General features: G+C 38.5%; 1 protein-coding gene across 1 annotated transcript in view; it reads right to left on the bottom strand.

Annotated features, from left to right (window-relative positions):
* The window catches only part of ADCY2 (adenylate cyclase 2), a 228,809-nt gene that overhangs the window by 150,270 nt on the left and 54,557 nt on the right, over positions 1-23,982 (bottom strand). Inside the window, exon 3 of the mRNA XM_087760375.1 lies at positions 9,082-9,243. Within this exon, the coding sequence (XP_087616501.1) occupies positions 9,082-9,243 (162 nt within the window). The remainder of the gene's footprint in view (positions 1-9,081; positions 9,244-23,982) is intronic.

Raw genomic sequence — 23,982 nt, 5'->3', positions numbered from 1 at the left:
GAGCAAGCACTGGCAGGAATGCACAGGAGTGCAAATTTTGGAAGGTGACTGGAACAGGAATGACTTCTCCTGCCTGACCAGCAGCTTAGCATCGGGGGACAGCAGGGGCTCAGAGGACAAATAAAAAGATCACATCCTATTGCAGGTGTTGCTGAACAGATGGGGGCTTGAACCACTGCAATGTTGGGAAGCCACAGATTTGGGGAGGGTGGTCTCTCAGCCGGATTCAGACTCGCCAAAGGCTTCTCTACGCAACAAAAGGTGTTTGCGCTCCTGATCCCTCTCATTTTATACTGCACTAAAAGTGGCTGACAGGATGGGGAAATGTATCCACATCTTGATAGCAAAAGGCATTTGTCTTCTACTGAATTCTTGAAAATAACACGTAGGGATAGATGATAACTCTACGAGTATATAAAATGACAAAGCATCATGTCTAGAGTGAGTATCTCGCCCAGAATTTTATGCTTCAGCTGCAATAAGAAGAGAAGTAATTCACAACAAACTTGACAAATAATACCAAGCCGTAAACGTACTATGTAACTGAAAAGGCTAGGCCTATGTGAGAATGGAAAGAAAACAGAAAAACTAACTCAATTGAAGGAATTAAACATTCTTTACTCTAGAAAAATTACCTGGAAGGACAGTACTACAAAATTCTGGATGCATAGATTTAGCCTTTCACTGGTAAGTTATTTATGTTAATGTTATCCTTTAAAAGGATATGGAATACAACTGCCTTGCAAAAGGTATTCTGTATGGTGAGAGTTTAGTTGCTGCTCCAGCAATGTTACGCGAGAGAGGAAGGTACAGCCAGTACAGCACACTGCTTTCTGTTCCAGTTTAGAAGTACTGGAATTTCCAATCACCTGTTTAACTGTTTTAAGTTTTTGGAGATATAGCAGCCTTAGGATTGAGCATTCTAACATAGCCATTTTATAATTTAATTAATATACTAAATGACTGTGGACTTGTTCATCAAATAAATTTATGTTTTGGAAAATTAAAACTGCCAACAAAATTTGTCATTTTTAGGATAAGAAATGTAAGCTAAAGTAGTATAAGAGTGATAAATAAATATGCAGGTGAAATTCGTTGCTGATAAAAACATTAACTTAAATGGAGTGGACACAAAAGGCAATCTGACCCTTTCAGTAAAGCTTAAGAATCAATGCTAACTGGAGATATTCCTATGATTTTAAAAATGGAGGCATTTATTACTTATCTTCTGTTCTTTGATGCTTTCCTACACATCTCACCAGAACTATTTTCTATGCATTTCTTAGATGCTGGTTTTGGGCTGCAGGTAGATACTGCTTTTGAAAACCCACATGGCCGCCTGCACACATGATTTCATTTCACCATGGCATTGCAATTCTCGGTGTTGCTGAATTTTCCATCGTATTATGTATTGCAGGTCTTCTCTTTACAGGCTTAGGGACTTTCTGGAAGATGTTCAGATTCTCCATGTTGATGCTTGAATACTATGAAATGCAATTATGCATTCTCCTACATATCTCTACTCTTGTAGGCAGGTGCGCCCTTCGTAAGCATATCCAAACTGTGCAGATTGTCTTAAAGAATGAGTGAAACCCAAAGTATACCTTCGGATTGTAAAAATTAGTTAAAAAACCATAGCAGATAGCATTTCAATATCTGCCTAAATTGAAGCATAAAATCAAGAGTAAAGAAACATGTGCAATAATAAAAAATATCCCTACTGTATTGTGCTACGAAGGACATAGCATTCCTCTCTCAAACTGGTTTGCAGCTGCTGCACATCGTGGTGAGCCAGACTGCTGCTGGGGTGGGGAGAGCAAAGGGAAAAAGGGGAGAGGGATGGGACAGCAATAGCTGCTGCTACAAGAAATACAGTCTCCCTCCTTCAATAGCAGTCACTGCCCTCCACCCCTTCAGCAGGGATAACAGCAACTCATTTTGTGTAACTGTGCAGGAGAAAGCAAGAGTTGTTTAAGCTCCATCACCTTCATGAATAACCGTTCCCCATCTCCTTCAAAAAAAGGTATTCAAAGGAGAAGGATAAATTCGACCCACAGCAACAGCTTTTAGCCATTCAGACTACTAAAATTCCAACGTGATTTAAGCTTTCACTGTGTAGCTATACAGCCTCAGGGGTTATACAATAATGAATGTACTTAAAGACACGGTCTTTTTTTCCAGACTTTTTTTAATAAATGTGATTTTTTTCTTGTACTGCATGATAACAGCATAAACCAACTTCTATTCTGTTTCTGAGCCCTAGAGCTGTACATTTTCTTCTTTTATTAGCCAGTGAATACTGATGCTTTTTATTTTATTTTGCTGTTATGCCACTCGATTACATAAAACATTTTTTTGTGAATATCATCACTTATTAAAGATGTTTAGTTAACAGATGAGTTTAAATCAGTGGTCCAAACAAAAGGTATATGCCTATACCCTGCATGTTCATTAGAACATGTAAATGCATATTACAGATGCCATATCAAAGTTTGAAAATCCAGTCCACCATCTGATACTGTCAATTATATATTTTTCTAGGAGCTGATTGAGATATAGAAGCATAAGAAGCACTATTAACTCTGCAAAAGCTAACTAGATCTATGGAAATATTTGTAATTTAGATATGGTATGTTCTTATAGAGATTAATTGGGGAGGGACAACAAAATAGAGGGAAAATAGAGGGGTAAGGGGATAAAAGGAGTCAACTGCATGTAAACAGGTTACTTATTGGCATGCTGGCCTGGCCATGCCCTGCACCTGACCACTGCAGTCTGTCCTGTCTTCTCATTAAACTCCATTTCTAACTCTTTCTTGGTGAGAGACTCTCTAGTCTGTGCCACCGTGTGTGTATGGGGGTCTCTGTGCAGCAACTGGGGTACAGCCACTGTCCACAGGGGCCCCTGTGTCCGCAACTGGATCAAGTTCAGGTGTGCAAGTGAGAGTTTGAGCACTAGCAACGATCAAGCTGGACCAGCTGGTGGGCAGGTGACGTGAGCTGGGAGACTGCCAGAAAGATGTCCATGTGTGTGCATGGCTGTGAGCGAGGGGAAGCCGTACCAACAGCTGGAGCGGGGCTCACATGTCCAGGTGCCAGCAACTGGGGAGACTGGGATCCAGGGGTAGCCACTGGGCAGACTGAGTGCCTGAGCTCAGCTGCTGGAGGGATCCACACGGTACATGTGCATTGATATGTGGAACGTACCATATCCACTGACAGACCTTCATCCTGGTAAGCCAGAGAGGGGAGGCGGATGAGGCCATTGGTTCTGCTTGTGTTTGTGTGAGTGCTGCGTGTGCCAGTCTGTGGGGCCAGCTGTGTATAAATGCATATATGTGTTGTGTACATATGTACAAGAGCAGCGCACTTTTGCCAAATACAGATCATATCAGATTAACCGCTTTCCCTCAACAAAACACACAAATTTTCCAGACAGAAAACACATACGTGTCAGATCTTATATTTTAAACTTTATTTAAAACTCCACACAGTAGAAAAACACTGGTTATTCCAGAAAAGATAGGGAAGAGTATAACTGCCATCTGTAGAAGATACACAACACAAGCCAGAAGGCTCGTGTTGCTGGTGGGAGTCTGGGACAGTCTCGAGAAATCAGTACTGCAAAGGCAGCCATACCAGAGGCGTTTTTGTTCATCAGGGGGTACCTGCTGAAAGTGCTCTGAGGGTTGAAACTTTTAATGATCCAACCACTAGGACTCCAATAGCAGGCTTGTGAGTAGCCAAAAAGAGGAAGGTCTGCCACATGATATCAAAATTACCTACCTAACTTTCAAGAGTGTCCGTAAAATTCAATCTATCAACATTTTCAAAGAATAGGCAGGGTCCCATTGCAGCCTGCAGAATCAGGCCCCAAAAGGAGGCGTCTGGGCCACGAACCAGGCGTCTGGGCCTCTATGCATGAACAAAAAGGTTCTAGTAGCCAGAAAGTTAGAGATTCAAATGGGCAGAAATGTTTGCCTGATTGCTAAGTTAAAAATCAATGGCTATGGCCTATTCAGGAAAAAACAAACAAACCAACCAACAGTGGGTAGAAAAACGGAAGGCAGATTTATTAAAAAAAAAAAAAAATACCAATTTCTTAGTCACTACAGACCTTGAAACAAATTATACCAAAAACTCATGAATCAGAAGTCAGGCAGAAACCATAATCTGGATGTACACTAACACTAGTTAGTGCATATACACCAGCAGATCACATAAGAATAAGGTAGCAGCTTCATCTTTAGCTGTCCATAGCACATAGGATAAAATTCGTATTGTAATAGGAGACATCAGCCTAGCTGATGGCAAATGCATGAGATCTTGGGGATGTAGCCTTGGAATTTCCCAATTCAAATGTTCTTGAAAATAACAAAATTTTCATTTAGCATTTGTTTTTGTCCACCAGGACAGAATATTATCTAAGGATTTCTACCAGGCTACCAGAAAGGAACTGATCACACAAGCGAATATCAAACACTGTTTACATAAAAGTTGTTACAAATTGTTTCTTTTTGGGATATGCATTCTTGAACAGAGTCCAAAAAAAAAATGTACACATGCATGCTGTCCAGTTACAATTTTATGCCTCTAAAAGGGATCCCTTTTAAAGTGCTGCAAGGAGTTGCCAAAAAAATCCCAAAAGGTAAGGAACATTAGTTTAAAGAAAAAAAAAAAACATGAATGACAGTTTGTAGTGATTTAGCTAAGGTCTGGAAAACATTTAGCCACAGCTAATGAAAAAAAGATTAAAAGAGCAACAAAATGGCTTGTTGAGAGAGTAAAACAATACTTTTTTAAAAAATTAAAATAAAAAAATTACTCTCCTCATATATAACATTGGAAGCTTATAGGATGTTTAATGATTTTGGTTAGCTCTTTTTTAACAAGTTAAGAACAAAACGACCTCTAATGATACTATCAACCCATTATGAGATCAGAATGGTTGAGCGGTTGATAACAGAGCAGGAAAACCACAAGTATTTGATTAGAATCTGTTCTGGTTTGGGGAGAAACAGGTTATGTGTTTATAGCAAGGGATGGCAGTGAAATACTTTCCATTCCAACAATAACTGAAAGGGATGTTAAGTTGCGAAAGTCTTCTGAACCAAATGCCTTAATGCCATAATTAGGGTCGTGTTCTCTTGCAGCAGTCCTAATCACCAGGCTCCCAGGAGCACAGAACAACATCCTCTGCTTGGCAGCAGGATGCTCACCTGGAAAGAGGAGGCAGAGTCCCGTATTCCAGGCCATGTGCCTTGTAAGGGTTAGGATTAAAATTTTCAACAGAAAAAAAAAAAAAACAAACGAACCATACATACACAGTTACTTTCTCATAAACTGAAACTGGAACACAGGAGTCTTTTTTCCTCCTCCCTGTCACACGTTCCACAGCTGTGCATTAAACTCCCCACAGAACTGCAAGGGGAGACTAACTGGGTATTTTACTGTACAGTCTGTGTGTCCATGCTGAGCCCTGCAGCACACTAACCCCTTTGTAGACCTAGCCCCCTATTAGCATTTGGCACTGCTGCAGCTGCTTCTGGCATGTTCCTCTAAGGCTAATGTCCACATTGCGAAACAGATGTTGATGAAGCACAATTAAGGACTCAAAGAAGAACCGTGGAAGTGATAAAAGGCTTAGCTAGTGCAAAAGCAGACAACTCGTGTTTTACTGACAAAAAGGTTATGAGGCAAATTCATGATACGCTAGAAGTACTCTCATGGGAGACATAGAAATTGGATACTATTGGGTCTGTCAGTCTACCTGCCAAAAAAACGAGATCCAGAAGCTGGATGACAAGGCTAGAAAAATTCCTACTAGGAAAGAGGAACAAAATTTTAACACTGATGGTCAACAACCATAGAAAAAATATGCAGACTTGTGGAAGATCATCTCCATCATTGCCAATTTTTAAACCAAGGTCGATTCCATCCCCGCAAAAGACATGCATAGATCAAACAGAAACAAGTTTATGTAACCAGCAGAGAGTGTGTTGATGGATTCTTTATCCCAGCAGGAGGTTTTTATCTGCAACCAACACTGGATAATCAAAAGCATGCTAAGCCTTTCAGCTTTACTGAAGCCAATTTTGGGTGTAAAACTTTACAGAGGACAACAAAAGGAATGACAAAACCAGTAAGATAGGCTCTGACAAATCTCAAAATAAGCAAATGCTTCTGAACATCAGTTTTTCTGTACTGATAGACTGAAGGTATGATTAACTTCCAAAATGCTATGGGATGCCAACCAGAGTCACTGGAAGATGCTGAAAAATTGGAGAGGGTCCAGCAGAGGGCTACCAAAAGCATTATAAGGCAGGAGAACTCGACATAAGAAGAAAGACTGAAAGAATGGGATTTGTTCAGCCAAGAGAACAGAAAGCTCAGAGGAGATTTAATCAAAGTCTTCCAATACATAGGATGTAGTTGTAAAGGAGATGCAGGTACTCTCTACAGAAGGATGCTTGCTATATATACGGTATATATGCTATAATATCTGATGTTTACCTACAGGTAGATTTGCTATACCACAGTCTTTCTTCTTCTTAAGTGCCTACTGCTGGCTCCCTGTCTGTCCTCTAGAAAAAAATCCATGCCAGAAGGAAAACACCCTGTTCATTGCTAACATTGTCATGTATTTTTTTCTGTTTTGTTGAGACAAATCAGTAGCTCTGAAATCAAAATAATATATTTTTGTCAAAGCAAAGTATAGCTCCGCAAGCCAGGTTTATTCTGCTTATCCCTGAACGTGTTTCTCTAAGCTTTTGAATTTCAGTCTACTGGTAGTTCCTCATCTCTGGGCTTTAGTGACCAGACTCTACAAAGCAGCTTCAGTCCACGCCTCACCAATTTTTTTTTTTTTTTTCCAAAAAAACCCATTCAACAACATGGTCCTTTTAAACAACTATACCCCAGCTCTTTTTTGTTGTTGTTGTTGTTAATTACACACACTTATCCTATACGAACTTGAGGTATAACATCGACAAATGTTATTTCTCTTTTTAGTGCAATCGGTATCTCTAATCTAATCCTTTATTTGTGGTCTCGATTTTCAAAAGCAAAGAACACAAAACAAACATTTTTTTGCTTACACTCCAAAGTACAAACAATAGTAATCTAAAAGTGTACAGAGGGCGAATGAACTGAGATACTGCCATTTAGTCACTTCCACACATTCGTAAGAATGCAGTGCACTCAGTACTTTCAGTAACTGCCAAACTATTCAGAACATTTAATACATTTTACAAAGAGAGAATAGAAAATTAATAACTTTCTGGAAATGAAATACTCTTAACAAATTTACAAATTGCTCAAAGACTTCCAGTCTTTCTGAATAAAACAGGAAGTTACAGAAGAGATAGAAGACATTAATTGTACATCACAGTCCATGATTTATTTCTTTCGATTCTGGAGACATGATGTGTCTAAAAATATAACACCTTCTGAAAGCACTGTTTTAGATATACCAAATTTTAATCGTCTAGAAAGACAGGCAGGAAAAATAAATAAATTCTGCAAAGAGCAACTTTAACCCAAAACGCTTTTAGGGAAGGAGTGGCGAACATTAATACTGTTTTAGCAGCATATTTATGCCCAGAATAAAAGCCATAGGTTGACATAAAAACAAGAATAACATTATTATTCCACTATAATTATCAATATCTGTATTACTGAATTATTAAAATTATTAAAATACTGTCTTGACTGCAGATGACCACAGTCCTTGCTTAACATACAGCACAACTTGGCAACTTCCACAAAAAACATGCAACTAACCCAAATCAGCAAAAGAAAAGCAAACCCACTTAGCTCACCATTTAACATTTCTACAGAGAACTACATCTTAGAACATATTTTGTTTATGCAACTTCAATTTCAATATTCCATATAACACAGATCTGCAGCCATATCTGGGAATAAAATGTATTATCCTGAACAATGACTTACAAGGCACAACTTTTGTAAAATCACTGCAATTTTGGAGTTAACCTTTGAGGCACAATGTTTTTCAAAATCAGGCTCAAGTAACCTAAAAGGTAAGTAGAAACTATTATTTGCTTCATTCTTCATGCTATTCACAATAAATAGCATGATGTCTATCTTTCTTGTTCTACTGGTGTGTTTACAAAAATGTACTTACTTTTAAGCTTCAGTGTCATTTTGATGCAAAAGTTAAAATAATTCTGTTTCCCTAAAATGACATAACTATATTAAAAAAAAAAACCTAAAACATGTATTTGCTTTTCAAAATGAAATCTAAATTATTCCTTATATATACAGATTTCTATCAATGACAGCTGCAATCATCACTGTACTACAACAAAAACTGTAGTATTTCACCATTTTAAAGATCTTCTGCAAAACAGTAAGGAAAAACAACTCCTAATATATGGATTTTTAAAAATTATTAAACTGCAGTACATTGTGTAGTGAAGTATCAGAGTTGAGTTACAAGCCGAGACCCAACTGCAAACACAGATGGGTTCCATAAATGTCGCAGAGCCTAGAGCCAGACAGTCCCCTTGAATCAGGGGGCCCAACCAGGAGGAGGCTGTAAAATTCCTATAAATGGTTGAGAATTACAGGAGAACAAGCCCTACAGCAGACTTGGAGAGGGCAACGTCTTCACAACAGATCTTTAAACCAGCAGACCTCAGGGTATTCAAAGAAACAATGCTTTTTTGAGTCAAAGATAACACTGATACCCAGAAAAAATCCTTGGTCTTGAAAGTTAGGCTTTAATGAGGTGAGGAGAGGAGCAATGTAGTTTACGTGCCAGAGTGGTAACGCATCTACCACAATGGCTGCATCACATAATTTTTCGAGCAATGTTAGTTTTTACATTGGTAATTGCTACGTGGCTGTACGTTCTTCCACTTAAGCGTGCGACTCAGCAACGCATAACTTTACTGACACTCTCATTGTTAGAAAGTGACTACCTGTGAATGAAGTCTGTAGCAATTCAGAAATGAAGAGAGAAGTAAGTTTATACTCCCAAGCACCCACTGAGGCATTCCTGGCTCATTTACCAGGCTATTCAGTGCACAATTAATCATTAATTCCTCAAAGCACCTACCTGCCAAACCAAGTGTTCCTTTACAACAGCTGTACCTGATAGACAGACGCTCAGCACAATCGTATGAGATGCGGAGGTCAAGACGCTGGCAACTATAGCGTCCCTCATGTTGAAGGGCAGCATGGTATACACCACAAAAATAATGAACAAGAAAAATGATACCTGTGCAAGACAGCAAGACAAAAAAGAAGCATGTCAAATTCACTTTGGAATAACATTTTAAAAGTAGCATTTAATTTTGAACTGTCTTCAGCATAAAGTTACACATCAGGTTTTTACAGAAAAATTACTGCTAACCACTGCAGAAAATCAATTTAGGAAGGATTAATTTTAAAAAATGTCAGAAAATGTACATTATATTTGATTTAAGAAGTGCGGTTTCAAGATACTACATCATGGTTTGAGAACTACACAATACTCCAAATTTTTCAAATTTAAATTCAAATTTATCTTTTCAAATTTTAATTTTATTAACACTCTGTTTACCATTAGAGTGTAGTTCTCCTGGGACTTGTGATTTCTGATTGCATTACAAAACAATTTGCCAAAACCCCTCCACAGGGCCTAAATTTCAATGCAAAGAGATTTCATTCATCCTGATGCACTAAAAATTCACCATTTCATATAACATGACATTATTCAGAAAAGCCCAAGTTCAGCCAAGCATTTTGGTTTAATAAGATTGTACTTCATGTGTATCTACAGGCCATATGCCAAATTCCATTAAAACACTACATTTTATGCTAATATATTTATTTGGACATGAAAAACAGGTTTAGACAATCACAGCCCACAAGTAGAATTTACTGTTAGCTTGTTTTAAAGGGTACTAGCATCCACACTAACTGTATGGAACAAACTCTCCAAATGCACAACCCAACCTATAACAGCAAAAGGGATTCCTTCGCTATCATACAAAAGATTATATATTTGATGGTATACATATGTTCCAAACTTCACCACATATTTGAGAAAATGTAACTAGATTTGAGACACACATTTTGCATACGTAAGTAAGTAGGCAATTCTGAAAATGCGCCAGCTTGCGTATAATTATATCCCTATGTAAGCCTTTCCATCAGTTTTAGTTGACTCAGAAGCCTATTCACCATCTAACAGTTGTAGACACATGGTATTTAACTCAGAAAATTCCCAAGCAGGTATGAGCAATAATAATTTGCTGCTCACTTCTCTTATTGTCAGTTTGTTTTCTTCACATCTGCATGTGATGATTCCATAGTCAAAACTGAACCCTCATGTATGTGTATCTACAAGACAGTGGAGGCGTTCTTCTCCATCATGGAGACAGAATTGGATGGACAAGGGAGTCCACTTCTGTTCTCCACTCATTCTTCTCCAATTCCTCCATTAAGATTAATCCAACTCACCCTGATCACTCATACTCTTTTTGATGCTGCCCAACCATTCCATATGCTCAAGAGTCAAAAAGTTCAATGGCATGAAATGAAATGGAACTACAAAGGACATGAGGGGTTATAAGAAAATAAAGTAAGAAAAAGGCAAAGGGAAAACTTTGCTTCTCTACTCTTCCAATCTACCAGCTGATAGCACAATGAAAGAGAACTGCTTGATATCTGCTTAGTTTCAGTCCACCCTAAAAGTTTTAACTGTGATCAGATGTCAGTAAAACCAACAGCAAAGAAAAAGGGCGTACAAACTTGGTCTAGATACGAGAAGGGTTATGCAAGTATGATGTTTTTAAATTGTTCTGGCTGGGTAAAAATCAACTGTGATACTGAGGGAACGAACTGATAGCCTCAAAACTTGGGAAAGATGTAAAAAGTTCTGGCAGGCTAGAAAAGCGGAACACAGCACATGTCTTTGAAAGGCTGAGAAAAAGGCTAAGGAATTAAGAACTGGTCAGCTTAGCTTCAATTCCAGGAGCAATAACAGACCAAATAATAAAACAATTCATAATCAAGAGTTCTGAAAGTTAAGAAAAATGTAAGTAACAGCCAATGTGATTTTGCTGAGAACAAATCATGTTAAACCAATCTCTTCTTCTTCTGTCACAATAACAGACATCAGGGTAGGGGGAAAACCTGAGTAATGAGTTAGGCAGCAGCAAAGGATGTGAAAGGTCATCTAATATAGGCATAAGATGAATGGATGCCAGAGGCAAAATACCTTACCAGCATGTAAGATGAGCTGCCTAAGACATGTTTCCAGTTAAAATACGGTTTGAAGAAGTATCCTGGACCCTAGTCCTGGAAGAAGGATTTCAAATGCCTCCAATCCCAGTGACCTTTCATCAAAACAAGGTTTTGTTGTTTCTAAGTTTAGCTTTCTAATTGACTAGGGAGAAGATGGCATTTACATATTTGTGAGAATTTTATGATTAGAAAATAAAACATTATCCTTCTCTAACTGTCTTGTCTCCAAAAAATAGAACTTGCATATTTTCTGTGCTTGAATATGGTTTAACTTTATAGCCAGACTAAATCCCACCCCACTTGTGAGGTACATCCTAGGTGCTTACTAAAACTCATTAGTGGATATATAAGATATATATATATAAGATATAATATGATGCTGTTGCTTTTCAACTTTGACATAAAACAGACTACTAAGCTCATACAAAAGATCTTGGTATATTGCAATGCTTCTAGTGGTATCAGCTGTATCAGCTCCAAATTTGTTATACTGCTGTAAACAAGTATCCTTTCTTTAAGTTACCCCACTACTTACCTTGGTCAAAATAAATGGATAATTTCAACCTTCCACAACTACGAACAGAGAGAGTTTTTAGAAGTTTCAACTCCTCTTGACACTACATATTCAGACCTCAAATTCTCCATTACTCAACATGAAACAGGTTGACTTGGACTGGAACTGTGTTAAAGAACACTTGATAACAAATTGACCTGTTAATTCTTATATTTGTATCTTGAAATCTGGGTCTGAGAATGCTGTTGCAAAGCAGGAGAGGTATCAGTCATGCTAAGACAGAAACTCTCATCCAAAATGCATGAAGGAATGGCTCCTGTCAACAGTTCTTGATTCTTGGCCACACTCCTTTTCTCTTATTTCCAGTAATGGTCTAATGACCCAAGGAGTTAAGAGCTCTCTTTATCACAGAGGTTCCTTTTTTATTTCACTATGGCTCAAGAATATTCTTCCTAAGTACTCTGAAATAAGATGCTTCTACCCTTCATCTTGATAGCGGACATACATAGTACATAAGGCTTGGGACCTTTCAAGATATTTCAAAATGTCACTGTATTTAAGTTTGATACTGTAGAAGTTGATACTCAAAGGCTTCTGAGTAGGGTGGTTCTTCAGGTAGAAAGAGAAGACAGGCTTTCTGGACTGAGTCACGGTCTGCAGAATGGACAGCGGCCCTTGACCTTTTTCATGATCTTTTCGTAAGAACTAGCAGAATATTGCTGATGATGCAAACATTAAAAAGCAGGGATGCCAAGCTCTGAAGGACCCCACTATCCCACTGCAAGAGTTGCTAATGCACGTCACTGCATGTCTGCACTTGGTGTGTGTACCACTCTGTATACACAGTATTAATTTACAGTGTACTACTTTTGACACTATTAAAAGCAGCCTGTTCCACCAAAGTGTGCCATAACCATAAAGCTTGTCACTGTTTTGAAACTGTGTTGGAAGCAATCTTTGATGTGAGTCATCACTATGACTGCCTAGTTGAAACACGCTTTTTGTCCTGATCTGAACTTGGATTGCTTTAGGAATTTGATTCTCAGAGACTTTTTTGATGAGCTTATGTTATCCATACCTTGGAGATGGGGAGTATTTGGGCATTGATGGTATGCATCATAGCACGTAGCACTCGTTTTTGGTTAACACTGGTGTAACATCTTACAGAGAAGCATGTGGCTTTCCTGCTTTGATTGAGGGGTATCCAGGACTCTTTGCCCATCAGTCTTGACTGTCAGAGCTTAGCAAACTCTGAGTGTGTTTGCTGCTCTGTGTGTCTCTTCTTCCACACTTCAGTAGTGCCACATTTTCCCCTACTATGTACACTGTTCTTTTCCACAACGATTTAAAGGATGATAAGCTGCCACAGTGTGGCTGTCTAGATGGGTAACAGACTATTTGTCTGCAGATTTTGTGCAGCTGCTTTCAGAAGGGCAGCGAAAGTTCTCATACAGATTGCTGTAGCGATGCCATTAGAGAGACTTGGACACCAAATGGTATAATGACAGCATGGCGTGGGATATCACTGATAATCATGACCACTCACAAACACTCATTCTTGTCACAGAACACAACATAAAACTATAGGTAAGCATCCTTACACACCTTGCAAAATGGAAAGATTTTGGCTGTGCATGGTAGAGAAGTAGTTCCTTCTTTAACTCAAGCCCATTCTGAATATTTTTAATGATGGCATTTTTGTCCCAGCATCTCTAGAATTATGTTGGCCACTTCAGCCTCTGATCTATGCTGGTGACTGTGATTCAGAAGAACTGGTATGAAGTTGATAATACTTGATGGTTCACATTGTTGTTGGAAAGGTCACTGGTTTGGACTGTGATGGCACAAAGCACAGTGGACCCAACCCATGGACCCAACCCATTTTTGGAGCCTGTTGACCCAACCTGTTCTCAGAAACCTTGTCTCACTGGTGTCGCCAGTTTCTACTCTGAGTGGCATCACTTTAACTCTGAAGGGTATCTGGAGTAGAAAGTCTAACATATTTTACACATTAAAATTGTCTTTCCTAGCATATAGGATACCACAGGGGATATGGCTTTTGACACAGAGAACAACTGTACAAAAAGATGCTAATAATTAATTATACAAATTATGTTCCAACAATGACTCACAATTTCCCAGCTAGACAGCCTTTTTAAGATTGTGTTAAATGGTTAATAATAACTGGCTTGGCATATGTAAAATTCACTCAACTTAATGTTATTCTGACCAGAATTTCCCTTGAGGAGTATGACATCTTGGCACTGAAGCAGGCATGCAAATCTAAATGTGCTGTTTCAGTATGAGATAGGGGAAAGCACTGCTTTGGACAGACAGCAGTAATGAGGCTACAGCTAATAAAATAGCTGTAGTTCTTTGGGACAACTTCTTACACACAAGTGTAACGACAGCAAAACACTTGGGAAAATAGTGCTAGCTTTTTACTGCATAACCAGAAAAGACCCTGTTCCCATAATTAAACTGTTAGACTACAAATATTCACACTAAGTGGGCCAGCCCACTACAGGATCACTTTCAGAGGTTTTTCAAGATCAGCTTGCTCCTTACTGTGTAAAGGGAGTAAAAATTCATCACATAATTAAAGAATTTTCCCTTGGAAAGACACTTGGAATACAGCTACTGATTTCAAATGTTGTCTGTATACATAATTGCACAAAAGAAGACACCCTAGATTTTCTAAATAAATAACCAGGTTTCATAACATAATTGGCAGGACCTACTAATCTTACAAAATAGTTATAAATACTATCTTCATGATTTAATAAAATGTATGTATTAAGGTGTCAGAAGGGTATTTATACAAGCTATAAACTGTATGTTAAAACTGTGTAGGCAGAGTAAAGGTTGCAAATACATAAAGATCTTTGCTGTTCTACTTATTCTGAATTCCAGACCTCAAATCTTCAGACTCAGACTTCTAAAAGCCAGGCAATGTTCAAAGAACAAAACAAGCTACCCACATAAAAAAAAAAAAAATTCATTGAGTACTAAAATCAACTTCTGTTCTGAGTCATCTATAAAAAGGCTTAAATTATGAAAGCATTGGCTAAGGTGAAGGTGGAACTGTTGTTCACCAAACCCTTCAACACGAGAACAAAAGGGCACTCAATGAAACTAGTAGAAGATTGATTTAAAACGGATGAAAAGAAAGTACATCTTTACCTAGCAGATCGTGACCTTCTTGAACTTGCTGCCACAGGAGGTCCTAATGTGCCAGCAGGTTCAAAAAGACATTAAACAAATTCATGGACACTTTGTCCATAAACCAATAATAAAAAGACAGGGCAGGGATGTACCCTCTGACATTGCTAACACAACTGTGGAGGCTGGCAAGGTGTGAAGGGATCAGACCACAAAAAGCGATCCAGCTTGTGTGCTGCCTTTTAATAGCAGCTTCTTTTGCCATTCTTGAAGACAGAATACTGTGCTAGGTGGACCGTGGTCTGACCCTGCAGGAACTTTTTTGTGTTCCTATGCTGACACAAAATGTACTTCGAGGGGAAGGGAAGGGAAGGGAAGGGAAGGGAAGGGAAGGGAAGGGAAGGGAAGGGAAGGGAAGGGAAGGGAAGGGAAGGGAAGGGAAGGGAAGGGAAGGGAAGGGAAGGGAAGGGAAGGGAAGGGAAGGGAAGGGAAGGGAAGGGAAGGGAAGGGAAGGGAAGGGAAGGGAAGGGAAGGGAAGGGAAGGGAAGGGAAGGGAAGGGAAGGGAAGGGAAGGGAAGGGAAGGGAAGGGAAGGGAAGGGAAGGGAAGGGAAGGGAAGGGAAGGGAAGGGAAGGGAAGGGAAGGGAAGGGAAGGGAAGGGAAGGGAAGGGAAGGGAAGGGAAGGGAAGGGAAGGGAAGGGGAGCAGTTATGACACAGTATCCTCCCTGACTTTAAAATAAAGCAAGATAATTCAGAACAAGAACTGGAAAACATTGTAGAACCATCTACTAGTTGGAAGGGAATTGTGAGTAAAGTTCAACGCAGCAACAACAGGATAAAATATACAAGAAACTAAATTTTAATGTATATGAAACCAATGTTTCCCAAGTGTCCGGTATATCGTAAACCTCAAGAATAAAATAAAAAAGGAGGAATTTTCTTGTGATTTACTCCACAAAATTATGTCCACAATGAATTATTTCTTCACTCATTTTTACCAAACATAAATTTTATTTTCCAATGATTATCATAGAGGTAGTAAACAATCCTGTAAATCATGTCTTCTTCTTGATCATGGAGAATGCTCAAACTAATAATGCCTTTCTTTTGTGCAGATGTCTGGGTTTAAATGCCATCAGGAAACAAACATTCATTACATCCTCTGCCAAAAAATTAACCACAACCATTAGCAAAATAGGACAGAATAAAAGTAAGTTGACTGCAGGAAAACGGATCTTTTAAAATAACTGTGCAATAAGGAACCTTCAAATGTGCTGCTGAAGTCACAGATTAATATGGCAATAAGACGAAAGACTCCAGAAAAGGAAGGTAAAGTCACATTTGAAATAATCAAGATATAATCTGATTGCATACTGTCTACCGTGTGATTGCTTTCTGTGTCAAAGAATCTTTTCTTTCACTGAATGGGATCAGTAAGAGGGATATGGGATCTGGAAGGAGTGACCCAAGGACCATCAGTAGTGACCCAACGATCCACAACAATTTTTGGCACTTCCTGCTACAGAAAGAGGGGACTGAGCTACCATCATCTCTACCAGCTTTGAGATTATTCCTGAACACACTCAGAATACAAAGAATTTAGTTCACTCCGCAATGCCCATTTGTACTATCATTCTCTTCCTCACTTAGTTCTCCTCTTTCTGCTGTATCTTGTTGGCTTTGTTTCAACCACAGTATAGTCTAATTAGTCAAGAAGACAGATTTGTTCTGTTACAACGCTGATAGGTCCCTGCAAGCAGAAAGGCAACTTCATAAAGCACTATATAGCCCAACAATGGCGTGTGTTTGCAGTGATTTGAGTCTCTAACTGGATCAGATGACAATAAGCTATTCCTTTTGTTTTTTCAGTGATGCGAAAACTGAAAAGCACCAGAGATAAAGAATACATCTTTCATTCTTGTTATTCTTCCCTTTTTTGTTTTGGTCATAAATATTAAGATCTGAAACCTACAACAGCAGTAATAATTCCTGATCATTGCAGCTAGCATTTTCTCTAAAAGGGACAGTCGATACACTCTTTAATGCTACCTTAATAATTTTTCTTAAAATGTTTTTTTATCTATAGCCAGTGGGAAAGGGATTAGAGCATGTTTTTAAAACCAAAGACTTGTCTTCCTATGCCACAGTAAAAGTAAAACCAGACATATTTAACTCTGGCTAAGCCCATGCTGCCTCCTCTTCAGAACAATACTGCATAGCGGGACACAATTCTAAAGTAAACTGCAATTAAATTAATGTATTTTAAAAGTGGAAAATCAAAAGAGATCCAAATGATTATACAGTATAAGTAAGCAGGCTGAAGTCCAAAGCAATAAAAAATAATTTCACTCGGACTATTAGGGAGCTAATTTTACAACACTCAAGCATTTGTGCCTCAAATTTAAAAGGAGTCTAATGAGAACATATATTGAAAACATTTTCAAAGTTGCCTTAAAAGTGAAGAAACATACACAACTGGGAAAAGCATAAATTGCATAAAAGCCTAACACGGCTAGAAAGGATGTGAAAGTCCATGTTAAAATATGCATGCTTGCACATACGCAGAAAATATGAGCAACGACAGCAATTAGTTTAAATCAGAATTATAATAAGCTAGTAAGGGCAGAAGATGAATACACTACATTTCAGGGGATCCAAGGAGGTTTTTCTGCATGTTAGGCATGAAAGAAGTCTAACAGTGAATTTGATCAACTAGCATAAGGGAATGTAAAACTGTTAATTATAATAAAGGAAAAGTAGAACCATCAAATGAAAATATCTGTTCTCTATTAAGGGAAAAGCTAAATGATATATTTACATTATGCTAAAGAATAATTGTGGTACAGTTTTCTGTTCCAAAATATTAGCTCACGAGTATATAAAGCCACAGACACTAATGTTAAGACATTTTTAAACAGCAGGTCCAATAAACTATGCTCAAGCATCTTATAAGAGCTCTGTATTATGTACGTTGATTTTCAGTACCTCCCGAATACCAGGATAGTTCCAGAGAACTGGAGGCAAATTGGATTGGTAAAAGGTAAAATTAGGAAATGAAAAATAGCAAATAAATGGTCAATTTTTACACTGAAGGGACTGTGTTGGAAGACTCAGAGGATTTATTCAGTGTCTTCCTAAATGTTTTGTAAAAAGGAGCAGAATAGTGATGTGACAATGTCTGATGAGTTTTTAATATTATTCAGGATATTCAAAACCAACAACAGATGGGAAAAGTTGAAGAAGTGCCTCACACTACTGTGACTGGGTCATAAAATAGCAGATGAAATCCAACATTGACAAACGCAAAATAGCAGGCATGGGGAAAACAACTTTAACTGCACATTTACAAAAGCAGGTCTCACCTTATTTACTACAACCTCAGAAAAAGATATGACAGTCACTGTGAGCAGCTCTTGGAAAAACTGAATGGTAGCAGTTGTTGAAAAGGTAAATAAAAGGGCAGCAATTATTAGGAAAAGAACAGAGAATCAAGCATCATGATGACATTGTATGAATCCATGGTGTGCATATTTCTTGAATAGCTCATGCAATTCTTTTCTCCCCATCTTAGGAAAAAAAAAATAAAAATGTTGATAACATCCCCCCGAGCCTTCTCTTCTCCAGGCTGAATAGCCCCAGCTCTCTCAGCCTTTCCTCAAATGAAAGGTCTTCCAGTCCCTCAGTCATCTTTGTGGCTCTTCACTGGAAGAGCTAGGTACCCAGTAACCTGGCCACTTAGCGTGGAAGGAGGGCATGCCGCTTCCTGACCTTATCTACTACCAAGCAGGAGCATGCAGATGATAACATTGAGAAGAGTAGTCATTCTCTCTAGAGAGCAGGAGGCCTCGTTTCCTTGAGACATGCAAGGGTCAGCAAAGGACACCACCACTGGTGAGCTGACATTTGCTGTGGCAGGTGTCAGAATGAGGGGAAAATAACCAGAAGGGTGATAAAGGATCATGGCTGGGGTATATCTGGAAGAAAAAATTAGAATAGTGAGGAGCTTAAACACAGGAAACTTGGATTTCCTTTGCACAGATCAATAGTGTCGTTTAACAGAATCTGCTGCAAAGGAAAGCCATGATAAATTGAAATGACTGAGCAGCATGACTCCACTTACAGAAACCTGATAACCTGAATGGCTGGTTTTTCGCAAATTATGTTTTTTCCCTGAGCATATATTTTTGGGCAAACCAGAGAAGAAACACAAGAAATTGCCAAGGAAAGGAGCCTCTCAATGACTGCCATAAAATACTGCGACTGTACAGAGTGGTAACAGCATAACGCTAATAGAAAGGAAGAAAACAGATTTCTTCTTTAGGAGACCTGCCAAAATAGGACATAACACCTCTTTGGAAAATTTTATTAATCATAGAAACAATATGCCTAGAAGTGTATGATGTCAGAAGAGTGGACAAAACCATGTTAAGATAATCTAAACTTTGGGGGGGGGGGAGGGAAGGAAAAATTCATAGCATTTAATTGTCATGAGGCTAAGACAGGTTCTGTAGCACTTACACAAAAAACTGTTTTATCTCTCTGCAACATCTGTCTTTCCCAAATGTTTTCAAATCATCTGCTAATACATTCCCAAAGACTTTAATACAGGGTGAGATTACCACTTTGGTTGTTGCACAGTGCCTTTGGGACGTCAGCCTTTCGTATTGCTCAGAGCTTTCTATTTGCAACCCTGGCTGTTATGCCCATGGGCCTGCACATGCCAACACAGTGTTGCTGTGGTGGGTTCTTATGGGAAAGGATTGCCACTGGTGTGGGTACCACCTCTTTTTTCCCCTTTTTCCTCTCTTCAGTTGTGTTTTTTGGTTTACATTAGGGGACCCAATAACAAGCATGCAGAGAGCTTAACAGCCAAACAGCATGCAGCACCTGCCCCCAACATAAGCATGCTCCAGTCAGCACTAACAGCATCACATGCAGGAACAATCATCTGGGAGTTTGAGCAGGTCCTGAAGAAAATCATATAGTCACGATGGGAAAAGTATTATGGGGAGAACCACCCACTGCACTAGAGAGGACAAGGATCCTTGTCTGGTGTCCCCCTGATGCTTCTCCTCCAAGCTGGCCACTGAGGAGAGTTTGTCCTACCCCTTTTCTCTCCCTCTCCTATTTTGCTTTTGTTTTTTCACCTTTGCATGCCTTGAGCTACAAACCCTGCCAATAAACCTTTGCGCATGTGAATTTGTCTCAACATCCTTTACACAACACTATCTTTCCCCGCAACTTTTGAAAACCACAAAGTGATTTCCAACTTCAGAAAGTGGCCAGGTTTTGGTAGTCACTAAGACTACAACCTTTACATGAACCCTGGGGAGCAACAGTGCTAGCAACCTGGATGCTGCTTCCTTATGAAGAACTTGTGAAAGAGGGAGCCCAGGTTTCCTTTCCCCTTTCACTCCAGACAAAGCTTTTGGCAGGGCAAAAGGCATAAGTGTGAGATGCAAAGGTTGAACATTAATGTAGGAACGGACATGTGTACCAAACATAGTATTAATAATAATAGTAATCATCACCATCATAATCATGATCTCTTTTCTAGTTTTGACATGTAAAAATTGCATGTATTTTACTCATAATGCTCCCCCAGGCAAAACAGAAAGAGGGAGAGGGTATTCATACATTTATTTCCCAGTGCCCCATTTTTCAAACAGCCTTTTTTAGGAACACTAATCCCAACTAGATTCATGGATACAGATCAAAGGTGTTCATTCTCTTTTAGGGATTTAATTTCAATTGCAATTCAAGAAAAAGATGTGGGTGAAATAATTTCATGGTAATTCATAGAAATTTGACCTGTTTTGATAACATAGGTAGGCCTTCAGTTGAGAAGGTCTGTCAGAGGTTTGGCCTTTTTTACATAAAGACTGAAAGAAGAAAGAAGATTAAACTAGAGAAAAGTTACACAGAAATTATATGAAGGCTTGAATTTAACCTGACAGCCAAGCAGATACACCGTTATCACAGTCATCCCAAACTTCTGTCATTGCCTGCCTGTGTACTGTTCAACGTCAAATGCTTTTCTCAGCCCAGGTTTTTAACAATGAGCTTCTTTTCCTCCTAAATCCAAACCTTGTTGTCATAATGCAGCTGGGTTTTGTTCTCCAGAGATTTTTGTGGATTTCTTTTGGAATTCTGAGTATAGCGATGTGGAAATCAACCAAAAATGATAATATAGATAATGTCTTTGTTACTGAGAAATTCTCAGCTGAATTGCTCACACACACACACTTTGTTATGGAAATGAAAAATATAATCCTGGTCATTTCAGCATATAAGTAAATAATTATAAACTGATATTACTTTAATGTAACATCTGTATTTCAAACAATATTATGTAAAATTTAAAGCAATTTTGAAATAGAGAGCAGCAGTGGAGCATATCCTTAGGCTGGGTGTTTTTAATAATCTTAATAATCCTGATTTTAAATAGAGAGTCCTTCACATTCTAAATATTTTAATTATTTTTTATAAAGTGTTTATTGATTTAATGAATAATATAGGCCCAGATACTCATGGACTAGTGATCTGATTTCATATGCAACTCTTAATTGTAGCTATCTTATAATTACAAAGAGATTCACTATGTAGCTGTAGGATTAGTTAAATGTGGTAGACTAAATTAATCCCAGCAGGATGAACATAGAGAAAAAGTTATTCCAGTCTGCTTTAACAAGCAAGGGGTTTCATGTATCACTGCATTGTAAATATTAAAATTAGTCAACAACTAATTTACATGTTGTTTTGCAGAAGGTTCCAGCCATTGCTTGCTGAAAAGATTGTGTTATTTTGTTTCGCACCTTCCTTTTCACACCTTTCACACCACAAAGCTTATTCTCCTCTAAAGTTTTCAGTGGAACAATTCGTATGGAAGTTTGGGTCCCCAGAGCAAATAACAGCATACTCAACATCCCAGAAAACATGTCACAACTTTCCAGGAATCAGAATAGCACCTTTTTACAGTGAAATGTGTCTAGGCAGTGTATACCACACACATCACAGGAAAATTTATCTGAATTAAACAGTGAAATGTTTGGCATGTTTCTCCACTTAATAGAATCATAGAGTAATTTAGGTCAGAAGGGACCTCTGGAGGTGATCCAGTGCAACCTCCTGGCTGGTTTCAAAGACAAAGTTCAGATTACTTCATATAATGGGCACAAATCTTGAATTAATTTATTGTTGTCTAGCAAAACTGTATGTGCTTTTATACAGTGATGAGTTAATTAGAAGAAAAGCTTTAAACAGAGAAATACAACATAAAAACCTGAACTGTTGTTTAATTTTTTTTCTTATATTAGGAAATAACATTTGTATTATCAATAATGATGTTCAATTTTGCAAGTGAACAGAACAAGGCAATTCCCCCAAAATGAGAGGAATATTTTTCATCTCTTTTTTACATACCCAATCCCAAATCACTATTGAAGCCAGACCCCCAAATCCAGTCAAGTTCCTGATCTTAGTAGATATGACTGGAAGAAAATAACTGCCAAAAATCAGACGAGTCACGAAGCGTTAAAAAATAAATGGTCACATTCCGCCTAAATTATGCCACAGTCTCACTCAACGGAACTGCACAACTTTGCCCATGAAAAAATAGCTGGAAAATAAACGCAAGAATTTCCAAATACTGCTGGGGGTTCAATGACGAAAGAGACACTCCAAGAGAAGTGTGAAATACAAACGTGCTCCTCACAGTTATTACAACAACACAGTAGAGATCTCAGGTTTTTTTGCTTTTGGATTGTTCACATGCACAGAAATAGATGGAAACACACAGATATCCACATTAACAGATATGGCTAAATGCTACCTCCTAATAGATGTTTGTGGATCATACTACAGAAATCAATGGAAACCATGCGTGGCTTGTAGAACAAGAATACAGTCATGAGATGATATTCTCAATATATTTCTGAGGAGACTGGCCAACTACAAATGAGTGCTCTATGTCAAATCCAAAGTCACTGCTGCCCTGATTTAGTGCTAGCAAAATGAATGAAAAAAATATGCCGTCCACTTCAGAAGCAGCTGGACTTCACACTATCCCCATGACAGTTGAAGTGAAAAAATCTATTCTTGCAGTCAGTACAAAGGTCCAAGCATTTAAATAAAACAGAGAAATAAACTAAAGTTTAAACTAAACGTAGATCCTGCATCCTGCATTTCTTTCCCAGACAGCCTATCTATAGGACTAACACACTACCATCACCAACAAATCTATGCCAGCATATGTTCTTACACAAACTAAGCTGCCTCATTCCTTCTCTCTGAACGGATTCAGCTGCCTGACCAGTGGTACAGAGGAATCTTACAACACCCAGCATGAAGAAAGCTTCAGAAGGTCAGGGGGAAATGATTCCTCTGTTTTTCTTTGTGTTTTCTCAGATGGAAAAAAAAAAGGGAACCACTTGGGAGCAACGGGATATATTTTTGCTTCTTCCCATTAGCATGCCAACTGTCTCCCACTATTGCAGTGGCAGGTTAAAAGTCAGCCATAGCAAAGTGACTGATTATCACTGTGTCTAATCTAAACCAATAAGCCACAGGTATTAATTCCACTTAAATGACTGGATAAAGTAAGACTGACAAGCTACAGCTGTAATGTACAATATAAGATTCAAAGACTGAAAAAACTATACACGGAGCATGAACCCCACACTAGGCTGGCAATTTGTAGGTTAGTAATTTAATGCAGCACTGGGTCTTTTAACAGTCCAGTGAGAAGGGACTTAATAACTATCTCTGCCATCAGGTAGGAGCAACTTTATCCAGGCAAGAAAGGAGAAAGGGATGATGATGTGAATGTGAACAGAACCATAGGCCAGATTGGGTGTGAAGGAAACATACACATCCAGATCAAATTTCTGTTCCATGAATAAAAACATAGAGTTTGTGTAAGAACAGGTTTCCCGTGCATAAGAACATGATGCCCAGCCACATGATTAAATGGATGCTGCAAACAACGAGACAGAATTAGAGAAGCTTTGGAGTTGATCTAAGAATAACAACCTAAGTGTGATCTTCCTTTAC

This window comes from Nipponia nippon, unplaced genomic scaffold (assembly GCF_047370975.1).
Source record: "Nipponia nippon isolate SJK-2023a ecotype South Korea unplaced genomic scaffold, ASM4737097v1 scaffold_1, whole genome shotgun sequence".
NCBI classification, from domain to species: domain Eukaryota; kingdom Metazoa; phylum Chordata; class Aves; order Pelecaniformes; family Threskiornithidae; genus Nipponia; species Nipponia nippon.
Note: the sequence above shows the minus strand (reverse complement) of the source record. Positions and strands in the feature narration are given on the sequence as shown.